We start from the raw sequence: 19,020 nt of genomic DNA, 5'->3' as shown, positions 1-19,020 counted from the left end.
ACACACACACACACACAGACATACACACTCACACACAGACACACACACATACACACACACACATACACACACACACACACAGACACACACACACAGACACACACACACACAGACATACACACACGGGTCCCCAGGTCCTCATAAGTGTCCCAAATCCACCCTGTCTCTCTGTTCCCGGCCCCTGACCAGCCTGCACCCTGGACACTCGGCAACGTCCCTCCACCCCTTCCCAGACAAAAACCTACCCGTGCCTCCCCTGCTGCTCCCGATGACACCCACCCGCCTCAAGCTGCCACTGGAGGCACTTCCCATGCTGCTGACTGACTCTAGCCAGGCCAATGCACCACTCACAGACCCTAGTCCCTGCTGTTTCCTCTGCCTGGGAGCCCCAGCCCCACCCCTTCTCTGCCCCACAATTCCCAGTTGGCCTTTACTGCTCGCCCAGGGTCACCCCAGGACACCTCCCCTGCTCATCTCCAGGGCCCAGTAGGAGCCCATTTTCTGGGTGTCCATGGCCCCCTGTGACCATTTATCATGACCACGAATCACCTGTGTGCTGGCCTGTCTCCCACGCTTGACTGGGAGTGCCTCGGGCACCCGCGGGACTCTGGCAGCTCTGGGAGCTCTGGGCTTGGGTAGGTGCCAGCAGATGCTGAGTGTGTAACTGCGACTGTCTCCAAATACCTTCCTATGCTGAGTGTCCACACCCCGCCCACCTGTGTCTCCCTCTCACACCCACTCCACACTCTCCAGGTGGGCTCCCAGCCTGCCTCTGGCTTCCACCACAAAGGAGCCCCGGGCCCAGTCACTCTCTGTCTGTGGCCCCCGACCCCACCATCGTTTTGGCTAAAGAGGAGGGCGAGGCCAGGGCGACCTCGTTCTCTTTCTTCCCTGTGTCTGCCCATACCATCGGCCAGTGTCACACACGAGCTGGGACCACATGCTGTCCTGTTTGGAATGAGAAAGTGGCATTAACACAAACAGAGGATCGTTTTAGACCTGAAAACATGTAATTAAGCTCTCCTGTGAATGCCTGTTAACAAGGACGTGCTTTTGCATTTGAGAGAGGCGCGTGGGGGAGGGCGCTTGGCAACCACCGTGCACTTAGTCCCATTGTGATCCAGTTGGAGGGGTGAGCCCTGCCCAGTGCTGCCCTCTCCAGTCAGGCAGGGCCGGCGGCTTCCCAGGGAATGGGGTCAACAGGAAAAGAGGGGACCTGGGCAACCCTGAGGACAAAGAGGTCTAAAAGGATGAGTCAGAAGCAACTCCAACTGCCTACCTCCCAGCAAGGATGAGGCCTCTCTGGGCCTCACCAGGAGCAGGGCTGGGCTTTGGATCACTGGCAGGAACCGCCTGAGTGGGCTGCAAGTGGAAGCAGACGCTGCCAGTGTGGGCTGCACTCCAGCCTGGCCAACCCCCTGGGCACTGGCCATACTGAACTGGCCATTCGCACGCAGCGGCAGGGAGCTGGGCTCTGCAGCCCGTGGGCCTCTATCTGAAGCCTTGTGATCTTGGGGGGGTCACTCCGTGCCCCAGTCCTTCATATGAAAAAAGCAGTCCCTCCCACCCAGGGCTGTTATGATGACTGCCTATGACGATGTTCCAAAGACAGCCAGGCTCCGAGGACCCCAGGATCCCAGGACCCCAGGTCTAAGCAAATGTTCCCTATTCACTATATTACTTGTCTCTTCTCCCAACCAAGTTCCTCCAGAGTTCCTCCAGAAGAAGGTGGGAGAAGCTCTGGCAATGTTTGCTGAGTGAATATATTTGCTGGCCCTGTCCCAGGCAGCGGGGCTGGTGTGGTGAGCAAACCACATGAGGTCCGTGTTTTCACGGAGCTTCAGGTCAATGACAGGGAGAGGAAGAACCCAAAGTCACACAGCGGCCAAGTGCCAGTGAAGGGGGATAATCACGCTCTGACCATGCAGAATAGCGGCTCCTGATCCAGAAGCCATCTCTGACTAGCAGGAGAAGCCAGGGTGAGAGCATGCTAGGCAGGGGGCAGCATGTGCAAAGGTCCTGTGGACAGAGACGAAAGCCCTAAGAGACTGGAGCACAGGGAGCCCAGAGGGCGGACAGGGGGGCTCAGGGAACTGAGGGCTTGCTGACCACACTAGGTGTGGTGAGAGGCATCCCATATTTTAAACAAGGGGGATAATATGATTTGCTTTGCCTTTTAAAGAATCACTCTAGCTGTGGTATGGTGGACATTTGGCGGGGGTTGGATGTGGGAGGCCAACTGAAAAGCTATTACAGTAAGCTGTCCAGGGGAGAGCTGATGGTCACTTGGACTGAGGTGGCAGTGGAGATGAATGAACCGATGGCCTTGGGAGATACAAGTGGAGTGGCCCTGATCATGGATGGGATATGGAGGGTGAGGAAGAAGGAGGTGCAAGGATGTCTCTAGCATGTGCTGCTGGCCAGAGGCAGATCCTTCACTGAGGTGAACGGATGAACCCCAGCAATTTGGCCATGTCTGGGCCTCACAGTTAGCCATTGTATATCTTTCTACATCTCATAATGTTTGCGAATAAGGAAACTGAGGCTTGGTTCCAGTAGAAGGCCCCACCTGGGGAGCCTGGTTCTCTGGATCTGCTCACCCCCACCCCACCTGGCGCCCATCTGTGGCAAGAGGTAAACAGGTCTAGCCCCTGAGGCACAGTCCTGGGCTTCTCAGGAGATGGGATGAGTAATTTTGATAATTGCATTTTTGAGTTAGCCCTAAAATATGGCCAAGATTGAAGAGGCAATTTGGCAAGGCCAGATCCCCCAGGCAGGTTTCTCGGCTTCCACAATGCCGAGAACTTATTAACAAGATCACTCTTTCTCCCTTCCACCACCCATTTACAAGCAGTTCTCAGGGCTGCTGTGTTGAGGAATTCAATTGTGGGTCTCTGGACCCTGCTCTGGTCATCCAGAGACGTTTTGTTGGAAAGGGTAGAGTGAGAAAATGTTGATTTGTAACAGGGAAATGCTGCAGTTTTTCGAAGAGATGGCATTTAGGGGGAATACTGATAATCCAAGGGACATCAGGTTTTAACAGACTCAGGTTCAAATTCTGGCTACATCTGGTCTTCTCATTTGTAAAATGGGTGAGGTGGTGCAGATTACTGAAATGCACAGCGTGGCTACTGCCATCCAGGTGAGCGCCGGTCAGAGGGGCGAGGATTTTACTCTCCAGGACCCTGATAGGGAGGTGGGGAGGTGGGCCTGGGAAGTGAGATCAAAGCACCATTTCCAAGGTAGGGCAAGCAGGGGGCCCTGGGCCTGTCTCCCAATCCTTCTCTCACTATATATTTAGTCCCTGCAGCTGTTTCTCTCAGGTGCAGCTCCTCCAGCACACGTGGTGATTAATTTCACTGACGGGAAATTGACGCATTTTCTGATTACTGCTTCAAAGCCTCCTGAATTCAGCTGCTGGTAAAATTAACTCACCAGGGACAATGGAGCTTTTTCCAAGGTCCAAATTGTCTTATTTACAGTTTGTTCTTGGCATTAATCCAGCCCAAACAAACCAGGCTGCTCCTCCACCTCCCAGAAGAGGGAGGGCCTTCACTAGCCCAAGGCTGAAAGTATTTTACCTGACTCTAAACTGGGGGATAAAAATGCACTTACTTTTAGATTATTGTGTTCCTGAAAAGCTGTGGGTGACCTGAAGCAAATGGCCAGCTGGACTCCTGGAGCCCCTCCTCTGCAGGTCCTGCTCCCACGTATGCCTGGCTTCACCAACCAGACAGGCCCGGGACGTACCAGAATCCAATGTGGATCTCTCCTCCAATCCCTCCACCTCAAGCCCTTGCCAATGACCAAGTTCAGCTCCCATGGGCTGTGCACTGACCATGTGCCAGGCAAGGTAGGACTCTTCCCCTGTGGGGACATCTGAGCCCAGGTCTGACTTCCAGGCCTTGCCTGAGCTATATCTACTACACTGTACAACCTACTCGCCTCTTCCCCACTGCCCCCGCAACCACACATGCTTACATTTGTGCACATCTGCCTGGAGGTAAACGCCCTGATAGCAATAGCTTAAGCATACCCTTAGAACGACCCTGTATGGCACACGCATCTTAATGTTGTTCCAAGTTAGAGAATCGAGGAGCAGCCAACCTGGAGATTTGTTCCTTGTTTTCGAGGAATATCTGAGCCCCCCAGCCCATCTCATGGGATGCGGGCTGTACAGGGGACTGAGGCCCTGAGTTTTGGGTTAAAAGGTTCCCAGGCAGAGGTCCCTGGGGGAAGGTTAAGTGAAAAATGCTATATAAACTGCATGCTGTTTATAAGTGGTGGCGGTTTTCCTGCCCCACCTGGGGCTGTGGGTTGTGTTGTTCAGCCGCTGCCACTGAACCATCTGTTTCTGTATGAAAAGCAGTTCCCCTGTCCAGTCTGCCGCCTCTGGACTGTTCCCTGTATGAAAGCCTCTAATAAAGCCCACATCCCGTTTGTTGGCTCTGTGGGTCTCTTCTCAGGCCTCTTGAACCTGAGCCTTCCCTACTGAGGTTAATAGGGGTTTGGCACAACATAGCCACAGAACTTAAAACAGTACTTTAAACTTGCTTAAGACCAGCCACTGAGACACTGAAGAAGAGTCACCCATTTGTGGAAACGGTCTTGTGCAGCTGCTTCCAAAATTTGAGGCTCCCAACTCTGTAACAGTACTGGGCAAGAGTAACTCTCACTTACAGAAGCGCGAGCCTCGGGACTGGAACCAGGCCTCCGGCTCCACAGCGCCACGCCGACCCGGTGCCTCGGCCCACTCAGCTTCCATTTAGGAAGTCAACTGTTGCGACTGCTTGCAAAAGGCACTCCAGTGATATTATGGCTCAATCTGAGTTTTCACACACTGGTACGTATTCAACCAAGGTATATCTGTGCAAATATTTCTCAGAAGAGCACAGATGGCAGGAACCCAAGCAGAAAGGGTCCTCACTACCCACCTGCCCCACCCCTCTCTTAATGGATGGGAAGACAGGCAAAGTGGCATAAGGCCACTCTCCGGACTCCCAGCCGAGGCTGCAGCACCCTGCGCTTCCAGTCAGTGCAATCCAGTCTCCTCCCCTCACCATCGCATCTGGGGAGCTGGGTGCCAGGCCAGGTGCTGGCAATTCCGTGGTCAACACAAGCCTCTGCTCTCCAAGGACTCAGAGGATTCGCACAGTGGTGTAGGGGCTGCGGGAGCAGAGGTGGGGTATCTCACCTAGTATCGGGTCAGGAGAGGCTTCCCCAAGGGCAGAAAAAATACTTCTGAAGGACCATTCAAAGGTAACTAGAAAAAGAAAGGGTGAGAGGAGCATGTCCGAGAGGGCGCAGCCTGGGTTAGGCTGGGGAGAACACTGTTCGGTTTGCCCGGAACACAGAGTGGAGTGGGAGGAGGCGAGATGGGCAAGGAGCCAGAGGTGCCAGCAAGGCTTGTAAACCTTGTTAGGGGCTCGGGCTTGGATCAGAGGGTAGTGGGAAGCCGCTAAAGTGTTTTGGCTGGGGGCATCTTGGTCAGAGGCAGCGATGTGGATGGCTGATGACACACCCCTGTCATCACGGGGACAATGCAAATGCCACATCCCAGCTCTGGGCCTCACTTTGCTCTTTGCTAAATCGGGAATGGCACCACTGCAAGGGCTGCTGTCCAGCAGACTGTGAGATGCTGAGCACACACCAGTGCCCACAGCCACGCTGCACGGAGGTGCTCTTCTCTGGACACCTGAGCGAGCTCAGCAGTGAGCCACGCGACTCGTGGAACCCTGGCCTGTCCCACTTGGGATTTTGGGACCTGGGCTTTGAGGCTCCACACAAAACAACAGAATCGTCAAGGTGAAATGAAATGAATCATTTAATGAGAATCTTCAAACTGCGGCACTGGCTGAGTACTAAGCAAATCCAGGGGAAGACGTGAAGCCCACCAAGGCGCACAGCCTCAGTTCCGGTGCCTGCCCCAGATGTGAAATGCGACATCCAAGAGCTCGAGGCCTTTTTACCACCCGTTTGTGGAGCACCCGCACCTTTCTGACAACAACTCTCAAGCCAACTTTCAGAGAGAAAACATGAAGGGAAAAAAAAAGATTTCCTTTGGCCAGACAGCTCTTTCTTCCTCAATAAATAGGAACCACACTTGGAACAAAGAGACAGCGTGAGCTCAGTGGGGAAGCACAAGCTTTATTGGCTGCAAGTTCTTCTCAGGAGCCTGGTCTGCTGGGACTGCATGTTCCTGGATGGGCTCCCCCGGGCCTAAGCTAGGAAAAGGAAGAAAAAAAAGGAGAATTTTAAGTCCAGTGGAGGTTTCTGAAGTAAGACCCCTGACAGAGGTGAACGCAAGACTGTTATTCTCAAAGTGCTTTCAAAGACATAGTTTAGTCAGTAAATATTTACCGAATAAAATGACGATGAGATCATACTGCATTCATTCAAGAAATATTCATCAAATGCCTACTATGTACCAAGCATTGTTTGCTGAATTTCTTACTGGTAAAAATAGCATACAAATTTAAAACTTAGAACCCCCACTGGTGACAGGGCATGATAAAACACAACTTTTCATGCACTGCTGGCAGAAATACACAACTCTCTGAGGAGGACATGTCCCCTGGTTCCCCCTGCACCTTCATTTTTCAAGAGGTCCTTTCTGGCCCTGCACCCCTCCCAACCTTCCACTGGCCTACAGTGAAGACTCAAAGGGCATACCTCCAGGTTTCCTCTGGCCTTCCGAAGGATTTTGTGGGTTACGACCACTGAGGAGAGAGCAAAGAATGCAATGATTAGGGGCATACATGTCCAGGAGAGCCGTGTGAAAGCCAAGTGCAGGGAGGATAAGCCCCACCCCAAAGGGCTCAGACACGTGGACAACATGAGGTCTGAAGCATCCAGACCAGAGGGAGGTACCAAGGACCCACCTGACCCATCACACACCCCAGAGCCAAATAATGCATCAACAACACCTCTTTGAGGCCCCGCTAAGCCACCACCTGACAGCGATGCAGAGACTAGAGCATGCTATGCCGGTTCACAGAAGACACCACAGCTCAGCACGGTCACCCGGCTGTCCAGGTATCCCTCAGGCTCACCTCTGTGGGCCAGGGAGGGCAATGGCGCTGGGAGGGTAGAGGCCTGGGCCTGCCCAGCACTCTTGAGTTTCCTAGGCCCTGTGGGAAGCAGCTGTGGGAAGGGACTGTGCCCTGATCAGGCAGACCCACATAGGAGGGTCTAAGTTCTACAAATCCAGGTTTTTACCCAGCAGCTCTTAGAGCCAGCTCCAAATAGCCTGGAAGAAAATGCCGCAGGCATGCTGCTTCTCCTCTGCCTGCCCTTCAGCTGGTGGAATAGCCCAGCCTGGTTCCCCAGGCAAGTCACATTCTGCCTGGACAGGAGTTGGTTGGGTGGGATGGTTTCAGAGGTCCCTGCCGACGCTGACGCCCGGAGCACCGTACTAGACAGATGCCCTGTGTATCCAAATTCCCAGGAGGGGCGGGCGAGCCCTGGCTTTCAGGTGCAACTGGAAAGGTGGCTCTTCCTTCAGACTTTTTCTTGTCCAACACAAACTCCAGCAGTGGCAAGAATGCCCCTCTTGATCAGAGTTGAGCCTGACAGGGAATCTGTTCTCAACAGGGCTCGGTGAGGGTAAGGAGATCAGCTTACTCCCCATGCTGGAAACCCCAAAGGCTTCTGGAGCCGCACCTTTAGCCAACAGTGCCAGAGGCTGTAACAGACTCAACGCCCAGCACACACAGCCCAGCTCCCCAGTGGCTTCTTCAGAATAGGTGTTGCGTGGTGGCCTTGAGAAAATATCGATTTCTTACCACACGAAAATTTCCATCTGGAGGTAATGGAGTTTATTTGCAATCTGTGACACTGGTGTGGACTTTGTTTTTAGCCAAGCAAAACGACTTTCAGAGGTGGCCACTGCCCCTCTACTCCCAACCTGACCTCCTGCTGCAGGGCGAAGTTCTTGACATGGGGCGCTGGATATGTTTGGGGGGTTAGTCCTAAATCCTCCGACACTGTGTGCAAATGAGGGCATGTATCTGGATGTCTGCATTTTTCCACAGAGAGACCACAGCTTTCTCCAGATTCACCAAGGGGCCTGAGACCCAGAAAAGATGAAGTATCACAGCTGTGGAGGTTAAAGATGAGTGTGAAAGAGCACTCCATGTCCCTAGAGAACAGAGCTCCTGGCAGAAGAACTAAGGATCACCTGGCTCAAGCTTTGAGAGGACCCCTGCACCTCAACAGCACTGCCGCATTCCAAAGCACAGAAATCCCTGCTGCAAGGAGAAGACCGAGGAACACAGCAACAAAGGACTCGTCCCAAATCTAGACTGGCCCCAGCACAGAGATGGGACTCACACGAGGGTCTACCCAACTCAGTCCACGGTTCTTCCCACCTCAACAGAGTGCTGGGAAGAAGGTACCGACCTGAGCTGAACAGTGTTGACCTGGTGACAGGTGGTTCCAACTGTGGCCTCACTGAATACTCCCCCACCCTATGGGGCAGAACTATTGTCCTCGCTTTGCAAATGAGGACCTGAGGCTTGGAACTGAGGCACCTGGTTCCAGGTCACATGGCCAGTGAGAGGCCCCAGGGCATCAGGACTCTTAGGGTCCCACTGGGATGCCCTTTCCTTACTTTCCCCTGTAGACTCTGAGAAGGTAAGGTGTCAGTTTGACCAGGTAGCAGTCAGCCCTGGCATTTGCCCTTCCCCATCACCATGAGGGGATGGAGGAAGAGGAGGTGCTATGCCAACTTTCACCTAGTCCCCTTCACAGAGCAGGTCTGTGAAGTCCGCGGGGCTTGGAGAATTTCCCAGGACCTGGCTCCTTGGGATGAGCTGCAGAGCCTGGCACAGGAGGAGCTACAGGCCCGGGCCAGCCACCAGCTATGCTGCCTGGGGCAAGCCCCTCACCCTGCTCTGGTGGAGCCTGCTCTGTGCCAGGCCTAGGAGATATGGAGACAGGCAACACCAGCTCAGGAGGGGAAGTGCTATGAGACATTTGCAGCTCTTCTTACTATGAATGATTTGCCACCTCCATGCATAGGAATTGGTCTGGCCTAATGGAAAGAAAGAGGAGGGACTGGCTGAGCATCTCCTCTGCCCCCGAGACTGTGCTAAGTACAATACAGTTTAGGTAGCGTTATCATCCTTATTTTACAGATGAGAAAACTGGGGTACTTTTTATAAAGTTGCTATTGAACCCGGCCCCACTAGTTAGTCTGAGTTCTTTGGAATTCATGTCTCCAGTTAGAGATGAGGAATCTAACGCTTAGGGTTTTAGTCTAATGCAGGTCACATAAGAGAGTGGAGATCTGAACTGTGCTCAATCAATAATTCCATGATCTCTGACCTAGGACACAGGGGACCTGGGTTCTAGTTCTGTCCTTTTGACCGACCACAGCACACAACCCATCCAAACCTACTTCTGCAATTTCCTCACCTGTCAATAGGGTTAGCTACCTGCCCTGTGACTGTTCAGGTCACAGGCTGCTGAGGAGGAGAGATGCCAGTGCAGAGTTCTGACTTTTCCTAGACCTGTGCAGAGCATCGCTTCCCCCCGCCCGCTGCTCCAAGAGTCTAACCCAAATATTCCACAGATGCCTTAACATGACCACAGCTGCCCCTGTCTCTCTCCAGGTTCCCCTCTGTGCTCGTTTTCTCTACGAGTGACACAAAACCCTCAACCAGAACCCCACAGACATCCACCACTCTGCCAGGCTGACCTCCTTACAATCTTTCAAAACCATCCCCTCCCCCACAGTCTGGACCCACTGCCCACCTGGGGGTCTGTTGCAGCCACCAAAGAGGTCTTCCCGGCCTCCTGGCCCCTCCAAGCTCAGTCATGGGATCTTGTAACACACACATGGACCCCGCGGGTCCCTGCTGCTCGTCCTGGAGTCCTGTCCACAAGGCTCCTTGCAACATGTTTCCTGCTTCTCCCTCTCACTCATCTCTCACAGGAAAATCCTTTGCACGTCCTAAGCATGTCCCTGAGTGCTCAGTTCTCTCTCACCCCTGGGAGCACAGCAGCAAGGCCACAGGGCCATCTGCCAGAATCCTATTCCTGCCCCTTCACCGTCTGACGAACTCCTAGTCATTCCTCAAGACCCAGTCAGTCTTGAACCACCTCTCAGGCCTCCCAGGATGCACTCAGTACATTGTCCTGCAGCTAAGCTGTGTGTCTCCCTCATTAAGCCTGGAACCCTCACTGGCAAAGACTGTCTCATTCATCTCTGTCCCCAGGGCCTGGTGTAAGGGGCAAAGAACAGGAACTCAGTGCCCGCTCAGTGGCTGAGCCCCTCTCTTTTGCAGTTCAAACACTGCCAGTCTCACAGAGTCTATTTTCAGAAGGTTCCCAGGGGTGGCTAAGGAGAACTCCTACTTGGCAATAATCTCTGTGCTGTGCTTCTCAGAAATGCCCCAGAAACGTTGGACTTTGATAGAAGAGCCGCACAAGGCAGGCTGGCACATCCAGAGAGAAAGTGCTGCAGTCAGCAGTTCTCCTAAGACAGGGAAATTGACACACAGACAGCACAGGCTCGGCCAGGGCCATGTTGCCAACAGGCACTAATGAAAACTCAGCTACCGCCTGCTCCTCTAAATGCAGCAGGAAGGAGTGCTGAGGGTTTAAACCAGGAAACAGAGCTGCTCCCACACAATCTCCAAAGTGGCTAGATCAGAACTGGGACTGACCTTAAAAAAGTTACTTCACCTCGCCAACCCTGAGTCTTGGCATCTGCCTTGAGAAGAATTTCTCAAATCCATGCCCTCCTCTGGATCCCCAGCATCGTAGCCACCTTTCCTGTCTGACTAATGAGTCGGCCTCTGCCTCACTGGTGGAGCAGCCACCAGCGAGCCATTCTTGCACACAGATTTGACAGGCCAATCCTCTGCCCTGAGCCTGCCACCTTCAGTCTTTCATGAAGTACTCCCTGACTCCCAATCCCTCCTGCCTCAATTCACTGCAGCCTTTACCCCACAGGAACTGGTTTTGGTTTCTCACATACGAAACCTTATTTCCTGCCTTTGTGCCTCTGTCCATGCTCTTCCCTGTGGGACTGCCACCCCCCGCTCCATGTGACAACACCTACTCTCATTTCACACTCAGCGCAGGGGTTACTTTGTCTAAGATGCCCACCTCCCCAGGACGGAGTGACGCCCACCCAACTCCCACCCCAGTGCTCTGCATGTTCCCATCACTGACATGCCACACGACTGTCTCCCAGTGAGATGACAGTCCCTGACACCAAGGGGCTGCTCTACAAAGGTGTGTTAAGTGAATACATTTGTCTATGTGAGTCAGAAAGGATGGAGGATGAAAAGAAGCCCACAGATAGGAGGCATGATTACAATCTGGGCTCCAAAGTGGGTAATCCAGCGCAGCACTGGGAGCCCTTGGAGGCAGGAAGTGGTCAGGCACAGCGGCCACCCGCACACTCACTCACACTGATCAAAGATGACTTTTTCCTGGCGCTTGCTCAGCTGCAAAAGCTTCATGGTGTTTTGCAACTTCTTTTCTTGTTCAAACAATTTTTTATGTAGTTTGGTGACCTCTGCCTTCATTTCTCCAATCTAAAGAGAAGAGAAATTAGAAAAATGAACAAAGAACATAAAACGTCATGTTACATAGGAAAAATTACAAAGCCATATAAAAGGATGCTCAACCTCACTAGCAAAAATATTTGAATGGAAACTAGAAGCCTTTTCCTGACAACCGGGAAAAGGCAAAATCGGACAAAATCCATTGAGGGTAAAGGGAAAGCACCTCGTGGCCTCTGGTGGAAGTGCGGGATGGCATGGCCCAGCGAGAACGCCCTGGCAAGATCTGCCAAACTGAGATGCGCTTAACTTTTTGCCCCAGCAATTCTACACGTTGGCATTTCCCCCAAGGAATAACATAAGCACAAGAAGATGCCTATGTACAAGGATGTTCGTCTCAGCATTGTTCATGGTAGGAAAAAATAACTTCATTTCAGTACAGATCTGGATAAATTATGGTACTTACATATAATACAATAGTTTTACAACTATTAAAAACAATGTTGTAGAGCTCTATACATTGATATCAAAAAATGATCACAGTTAGTGACAAAAGAGCCCAGAACAAAACGCCCTGTATACAAGGCATTCCTGTTCCACAAAACTGAACATAAACGCCCACATTCATAGATGTGTATATTGAGATGTCATCAAAATGTTAACAGCAATTCTCTCCATGAGATATGATTTCAAATTGAGTGTTTTTTTTTTTCAAAAACTATACATAATGCTGACTTAAAAATTTTTTTAATGTTTAAATCTTCAAAATATCATATAAAAGTATTATGAGGAAAGTATGCTCCACTAGAAGAAACTCTTCTGGTTTTTCAGAGTAAACTCTGGATGGGTGGCAAAACCAGAGTCCCCAGTGCTCCGAGGTGAAATATACGCACGGTGGAGCCCTCTCAGCCGGTCTCCACCAAACCAGCTCACAGGAGGAAGGACACTCCCTTTCTGTCAGGAAAGCACCCTGGCACAGGCCGCTCTCTGCTACGTCGAAACACTTCTGCTTCCAACAGGAGAGATGGTGAGTTGTCAGCTCATGAAGAGTCACTTTAGTTTGTTCCCAAACTTGTTTATGGTAGCTGTACTTGTAATCAAATTGCATAATTTAATTAAATATTAAGTAAGCCCATGAAATGTGTGTATTAAAAGAGCGAACTGGTTGTATGAAAACTAACATATGCTTCAGGAAAGACTTGATAAAAGCAAGTCACTAAAAAACACATTTCTGGCAAATTAGGTGTGGGTGAGACAACTATAAAAGATGTGGGAGGAACACAGTCTAGAAGAATTCTATATTCAAATTGCTTTGCAAGTGTCTAAGTTTTCTCTTCATCTTAAAGAAACAGAAATTGGAAGTGACAGACATACATTATGGATGCAGTTTATGAAAGAAAGAAGATGTGAAACTCCAATCAGCAGACCCATATTCAAAAGAAAAGGCCCTGGCCCTACATCAAAAGAATAGCAAATGAATGTACATTTATCTGTTTTAAGTTAAACTAAAATGTTTAAGGTACGTATCATTTTTTGATTCCCTGACTTAACCTACTTTTAAGATTAACCAGTCATGTCAGGTACAAGGACTTCGACAGTTCTTCCCAAACGGATCCTAATTTTAAACATTAGGTTTGCTTTGATTCTTCTCCTTGGGGCTAAGAGCCCACAAAGATTTTCTGGTCATGGCTCCAGAGGCCACACATTCCAGGACAACGTCTCTCTACAGTCAACGCCTTAGTCCCACATCTGTAAAATTGGAATAATCATCCCCGATCCAGCTATCACATTGCAGTAGAGTGAGACTCAAATGAGATAATGGAAGACAGCGGGAAGGATCATTTCAAACTCGACGTGGTTGACCCATTCCTTGTTCTAAAGTCAGCTCAGGTTTCGCCTCTTCCAGGAGGTTGACCTGGTACTTCTTTTAGGCTGGCTACTGCTCCTCTGGGTGTGCCGGGGCTCAGTGTCTCCCCATCACCGCCCAAGGCACACTGGAGTAACTGGTCCTTTACTTGTTTGCTTCCTGTACTGACTACATGCTCATTTCCTCCCTCTAACCACCAGTGTCTGGTGCAGAGTAGGTGCTGTGACACCATTTACCCACTCATGGTGGGTTAATTTTCACTGGTGCTCTCCTAACACCCTGTATATATTCTATCCAGTACTTAAAACAGGGAATTTTAATTGTTTACATGTCTGTTGTTCCCCTGGATTCAAATATTCATTTTTATAGGATGAATATTCCATGGTAGCAACAGCAGGGGCTCAAAGTACAACTCCACCACTCCCAACTATAAGATGCTGAAGCAAGTCACTTAACCTCTTGGGAGTTTCCATTCCTACCTCTGGAAAAAGGGAAGAATCACAGCTAACTCCCTCAAGCTTTCTGCAAGGAATCAGATGAGACGCTGGGTGTGAGCAGCATGCCCGGTGCTGCAGGAGGTCACCAGAGCACCCTTCCCGAGGGCCACAGAGCTGCAGCGCTGAAGCCACTCCCTCCCCGGAGGCCTCAGGCTTCCTCGTCAGTGTTCCGCCGGACTTCGGGGACAGAAATTTTTGCTTGTTTTCTTTTTATGGTGAAAAAATTTCAAACATTTACAAAAGCAGAAAGAAGTGAATAATGATTGCCCAAGTGCCCATCCAGCTTCAGCAATGATCAATTCATGGCCATACTTATCTCTACTACATTCCTGTCCATCCTCTCCCCAAGACGATTCTGGAACCAACCCTAGAAGCCAATCGTATCATCTATAAAGTATTTTACTATATCTCTCTAGAAGATTTGTTTTTTGTTTGTTTGTTTGTTTGTTTTAAACAGCATCTTACTATGTTGCTCAGGCTGCTCTAGAACTTCTGGCCTCAGGTGATCCTCCCATCTTGGCCTCTGAAAGTGCTGGGATTACAGGCATGAGCCACCACCCCGGCCACAAAAAGATTGTTTAAAAAAAAAACAACAAAAAAAAAACCCAACACGGTATCATTATGACACCTTTAAAAAAAGGCAGTAATTCCTTAGTATCACCACATCCAGTCAGTGAACACATTTCCCTGATTGCTTCATAATTTTCTTTTTCTAAACAATTGGTTCAATTCAGGATGCAAACAAGATCCATGTTTTGCATTTGATTATCTCTTGAGTTTCTTTAAATCCAGTGGTTCTCAAACCTATCTAGAGGGCTATAAAATCAGACTGCTGGGGCGCACTCTCAGAGTTACTGATTCAGTAGGTTTGGTGTGAGGCCTGAGAAGGTGAATTTTTGACAAGTTTCCAGGTGATGCAGATGCTGCAGGTCCAGGGCCCACACTTATGGGAACCACTGTAAATCCATGGGGTTCTCTCCCTCTTTCCCCATGCTGGATCCTTTCTTACTAGGATGAAATATGTTCTAGGCTCATACTATATATCTCCTGCCCCAGACCTAGCAGCAAGCCATTTCTCCAAGGAACCCTAGTTCCCTTTAGTGGGCAAAGGTATCTAGAAACCATAATTTGGGCATCAAGGGCGCTCACTGGTGGTAGAACAGACATTGTTTCTGGAGCCTTGTATGCTGAGAAAGTTCATAAAATTCTTTTAATGGATGATAATACATCACAAGTTCATAATGATATGTGCTATTTAAATTTAGGATTACAGGGTTATTTCTTTGATTTCATATCTCTTTTTCCTTACAGTAAAAAATCAGTTCCCAATAAAATTAACAGTTATTTGTTTTATCTTATAATAGAAACATAATAATTCAGAATATCAATATCAATATTATTACTAACAATATAACCATTAACAGGAGTTTAAATTTTCTTCTTGCCCTTAGAATATTTCTACTAGAAATCTGTGGTCAAAGTACTATGCGTTAGTCATTGAAACGCTTCCTTTTTGTGTTGTTATGCCTACGTTGCCATGTACAGTAAGGTTTGTTTCATCTTGCCAAGAATTTTTAGAAATTGTTTTCTCATTTTGATTTTTTTATAATTATGTAATGCATTTATATAGTTGCAAAGTCAAATCTACAAAACGGTCTATTCAGAGAAATCTACCTTCTATCTGTTACTCTAATCTCTCCCCTCCCACTACTATATGTAGCCTGGTTTGTTACTGTTTATCCTCCATTTAAAAAAATTATTATAAACAAGTATGTGTGTACATTTGTATCCCTCCACACAACTGATGCACATGACACACACTTTCCAGAGCAGTCCAGACTGCAGGGGATGGTATACTAAATGTAAAAGGCAATTAATAACACTCAAGAGAAAACCAGGTAGTTCAAAAGCCCCCGGGTTGCTGGTGAAAACTTGGAAATGGAAATCAGCATTACACACATTTCACACCAAGCAAAGGCATGGTATGAAACACAGCAGTGACAGAAAAGTGGCTAGAGGCAATTTAACACCACATAGGGGGTCTGTACCCCAGCAACCACACTGGAGCATCTCAAAGGTCCTTTTTCTGGCACCACAATTCCATAACATCAAAGTGAGCATAATCAATTACTCGAGAAACCTTTGGAAGGAAAGATGTACTCAGGAGCACCAACCCCTCTTGGAACGATTTGCAAGTAGGGAAGAATCAATGTGGCTATAATTTGTGTATGTGTGTGTGTATATATAATATATTTTTTATATATGTGTATGAGCTGTATTCTGTCTATTTAACAGTTACTACAATGTGCTAAGGACAAAAACATTGCATTAAGTGTCAACTGTTTAGTTCAGACATGTTTATGTTAAAATCATGAGGCAGGTACTACTTTGGGTGTATAGAAAAAAATCACTGGTTCATTCAAAAACTATAAATAAAATAGACACTGTCCTCTGAAGGAAAATAGAGGAAGACAGACATTAAACAAATATACAATTACAACTGGTTGAAAGGCTACGATGAAACAGAAGAGGACTCTATGTTGAAGGACTCAGGGAGCCCTCTCTGACTCTGAGGTAATATTTAAGCTAAGATTTGAAAGGTGAGAAGGAGCCAGCCAGAAGCAGGACATGGGACACTCCAGGCAGTCAGGCCATCTGTGTCACCTAAGCCTAAGACGGAACAGGACTTGGTGGATTAGAAGAAGGGAAAGACCAATGTGGGACTGGACCCCAGTGAGTCTCAGCCTTCCTCCCTCATACACTGTTTCCCACCTGATACTGCCACCAGCTAAACATGGGCGGAAAAAAAGATTTTTCTGTGGAATGAACAGTTATTAACTTTCCTGAGCTTAGTGTATCCAAACTTTGTCCCCAAGATCCCAAAAGGAAAATCTTAGGACGGGCTCATTAGAACCTTCAGAGCAGAGAGAGCTGCCCCCCAGCTACTTCCTGGTCATGTTTGAGAGACCTGAGAGCTGTCAAAAGGGGTTTAACTAAATGAGATAATGACAAAAAAATGTAAATTTCCCTTTTGCCTTCCTGCTGGCCTTTGGCAAGAACGGACAGGTCAGATAAACAAAGGGGGGAAATATCTATCACGCTACCAAGCAGAGAGTTCTAACTCTTCCTTAACCTGCATGTCCCTTCTTCCAGGGAGGTTTCTCTGAGTAGCCAGAGTGGGCATTCACCTGTCATGACACCACATGTATCCCACACACAGAAATCAGAGGACAGCTGCTACTCTGCCTGACTCCTGGTTTGGAGCCTGTCATTCCTAAGTAGTTAAAACAGATTTTGAACAAGGTCCACTCAAATATGATGATGAAAGCTGTCGATAGGAATCAGAAGAGCCAGAGAAAGGCACCTAAACCAAAAGGGATGATGAATAGAAAAGAATGGGCTAGTCTATGAGGACAAACTGGGACTTAAAGCCTATAAGAATAAACACTGGGTTCCAATATTTATGCTTTCAAACAAGCTCTACCCTTGACTAAGTGCTTCAGCTCCCTGAGTCCTGGTTTCCTCATGTGTAGAATGCAGACAGGATTCTACTCAACAAAGATATGCTCAGACGGGTCAGGGCTACAGGACTGTGGGATGGATCAAGTAAGAACACGGTGAAGCCATAGCAAACAGGGCCATCTCCTCCCTGACACATACCCCAAATGGTGGTCACATCTGCTGTGGGCCCCTGCTTGGCATGGAGGAAGCTGAGACACAGGCCCCAGGGGCATCACTGAGCCTCTGAATCATGTGTCACCACCTACCTGCTCACAGTGAAGGGGGCACTGGCCATCTTCGGAGACTGAGACTCTCCAGAGAAGTTTCAGCCGCCTGGAGGCCTCTTCCAGGGTCAGCTTGGCTGTGCTCACGCTGCTCACAAACTTGCTCAGTGGTGCTGGGTGTGGACCCTACACAGGGGGGATATGAAGGCTGTTATGTGCAGTCTTGAAAAAGATTTTGGACAAGCAAGCCTTAACGTGCAGCATAAATCTCCAGACTGTAGGGCTTCTGTTTCACATGCTGAGCGAAAGCCTGGTACCACATAGCACCAATTTATTGTTCTTAAAGACTGGTGAATTGTAGATTATGAGAGAATTTCAGGGGTGATTTTAGCCCAATCAATAACCATGATTAATAACCACCATGGTTAATAACCACCAGCATTAACTACAGTTACTACTCCAAGTACAGGGTCTGTGGGAGGGCCATTCTCACGGTTTGGCGGCCCACAGAGACCCGCCCAGAGAAAATGACATCAACAGCAAGCAATACATGGTTTTGTCTTTACTGGTCCCTGTTAAATGGCCCTGCTGTAGTGAATATGATATCAGGGCCTTATACCGCTGGCAGAGCAAACTCAAACTGGGAGGTATCAAGGGCTTAAGAAAATTATCTATGTGACTCAGAAAAGGGGAAATACAAAAAAAGAAGAAGAAATGAAAAAAGCATTTGTTTTTATAAGTAATAAAATAAATACAAAAATAGAATGAGGTCAGGCACAGTGGTTCATGCCTATAATCCTAACACTTTGGGAGGCCAACGCGGGAGGATTGCTTAAGCCCAGAAATCCAAGACCACCCTAGGCAACATAGTGAGACCCCCATCTCTACAAAAAATAAAAAATTAGCTAGGTGTGGCAGTCTACACCTGTAGTCCTGGCTACTCAGGAAGCTGGGATGGGAGGATTGCTTAAGCTTAGGAGATCAAGGCTGCAGTGTGCCACAATCATGCCACATACCCCAGCCTGGACAACACAGCAAGACCCTGTCTCAAAAAAAAAAAAAGAGAGAAAAGACACACCCTTTTTAGATAATAAAGTAACAAAAAAGTCATTATAAATAAAAATACCTGGGCTGGGCACGGTGGCTCACACCTTTATCCCAGCACTTTGGGAGGCCGAGGCAGTTGGATCACCTTAAGTCAGGAGTTCAAGACCAGCCTGGCCAGCATGGTGAAACCCGGTCTGTACTAAAAATACAACAATTAGCCAGGCATGGTGGCAGGGGCCTGTAATCCCAGCTACTAAAGAGGCTGAGGGAGGAGAATCACTTGAACCCAAGAGGAGGAGGCTGCAGTGAGCCAAGATCACACCACTGAACTCTAGCCTGAGCAACAGAATGAGACTCCATTAAAAAAA

General features: G+C 48.8%; 1 protein-coding gene across 1 annotated transcript in view; it reads right to left on the bottom strand.

The window, feature by feature from the left end:
* Positions 1 to 5,806: 5,806 nt before the first annotated feature.
* CDK5RAP2 (CDK5 regulatory subunit associated protein 2) overlaps positions 5,807 to 19,020 on the bottom strand; it is a 172,469-nt gene continuing 159,255 nt past the window's right edge. Inside the window, exons 32-35 of the mRNA XM_011989520.1 lie at positions 17,648 to 17,791; positions 11,423 to 11,549; positions 6,673 to 6,719; positions 5,807 to 6,224 (exon numbers count right to left, since the gene is read on the bottom strand). Of these exons, the coding sequence (XP_011844910.1) occupies positions 6,168 to 6,224; positions 6,673 to 6,719; positions 11,423 to 11,549; positions 17,648 to 17,791 (375 nt within the window). The 3' untranslated portion in view covers positions 5,807 to 6,167. The remainder of the gene's footprint in view (positions 6,225 to 6,672; positions 6,720 to 11,422; positions 11,550 to 17,647; positions 17,792 to 19,020) is intronic.

The sequence above is a fragment of the Mandrillus leucophaeus genome, unplaced genomic scaffold, assembly GCF_000951045.1.
Source record: "Mandrillus leucophaeus isolate KB7577 unplaced genomic scaffold, Mleu.le_1.0 Scaffold354, whole genome shotgun sequence".
NCBI classification, from domain to species: Eukaryota; Metazoa; Chordata; class Mammalia; order Primates; family Cercopithecidae; genus Mandrillus; species Mandrillus leucophaeus.
This window is presented reverse-complemented; position numbering and strand designations above follow the sequence as displayed.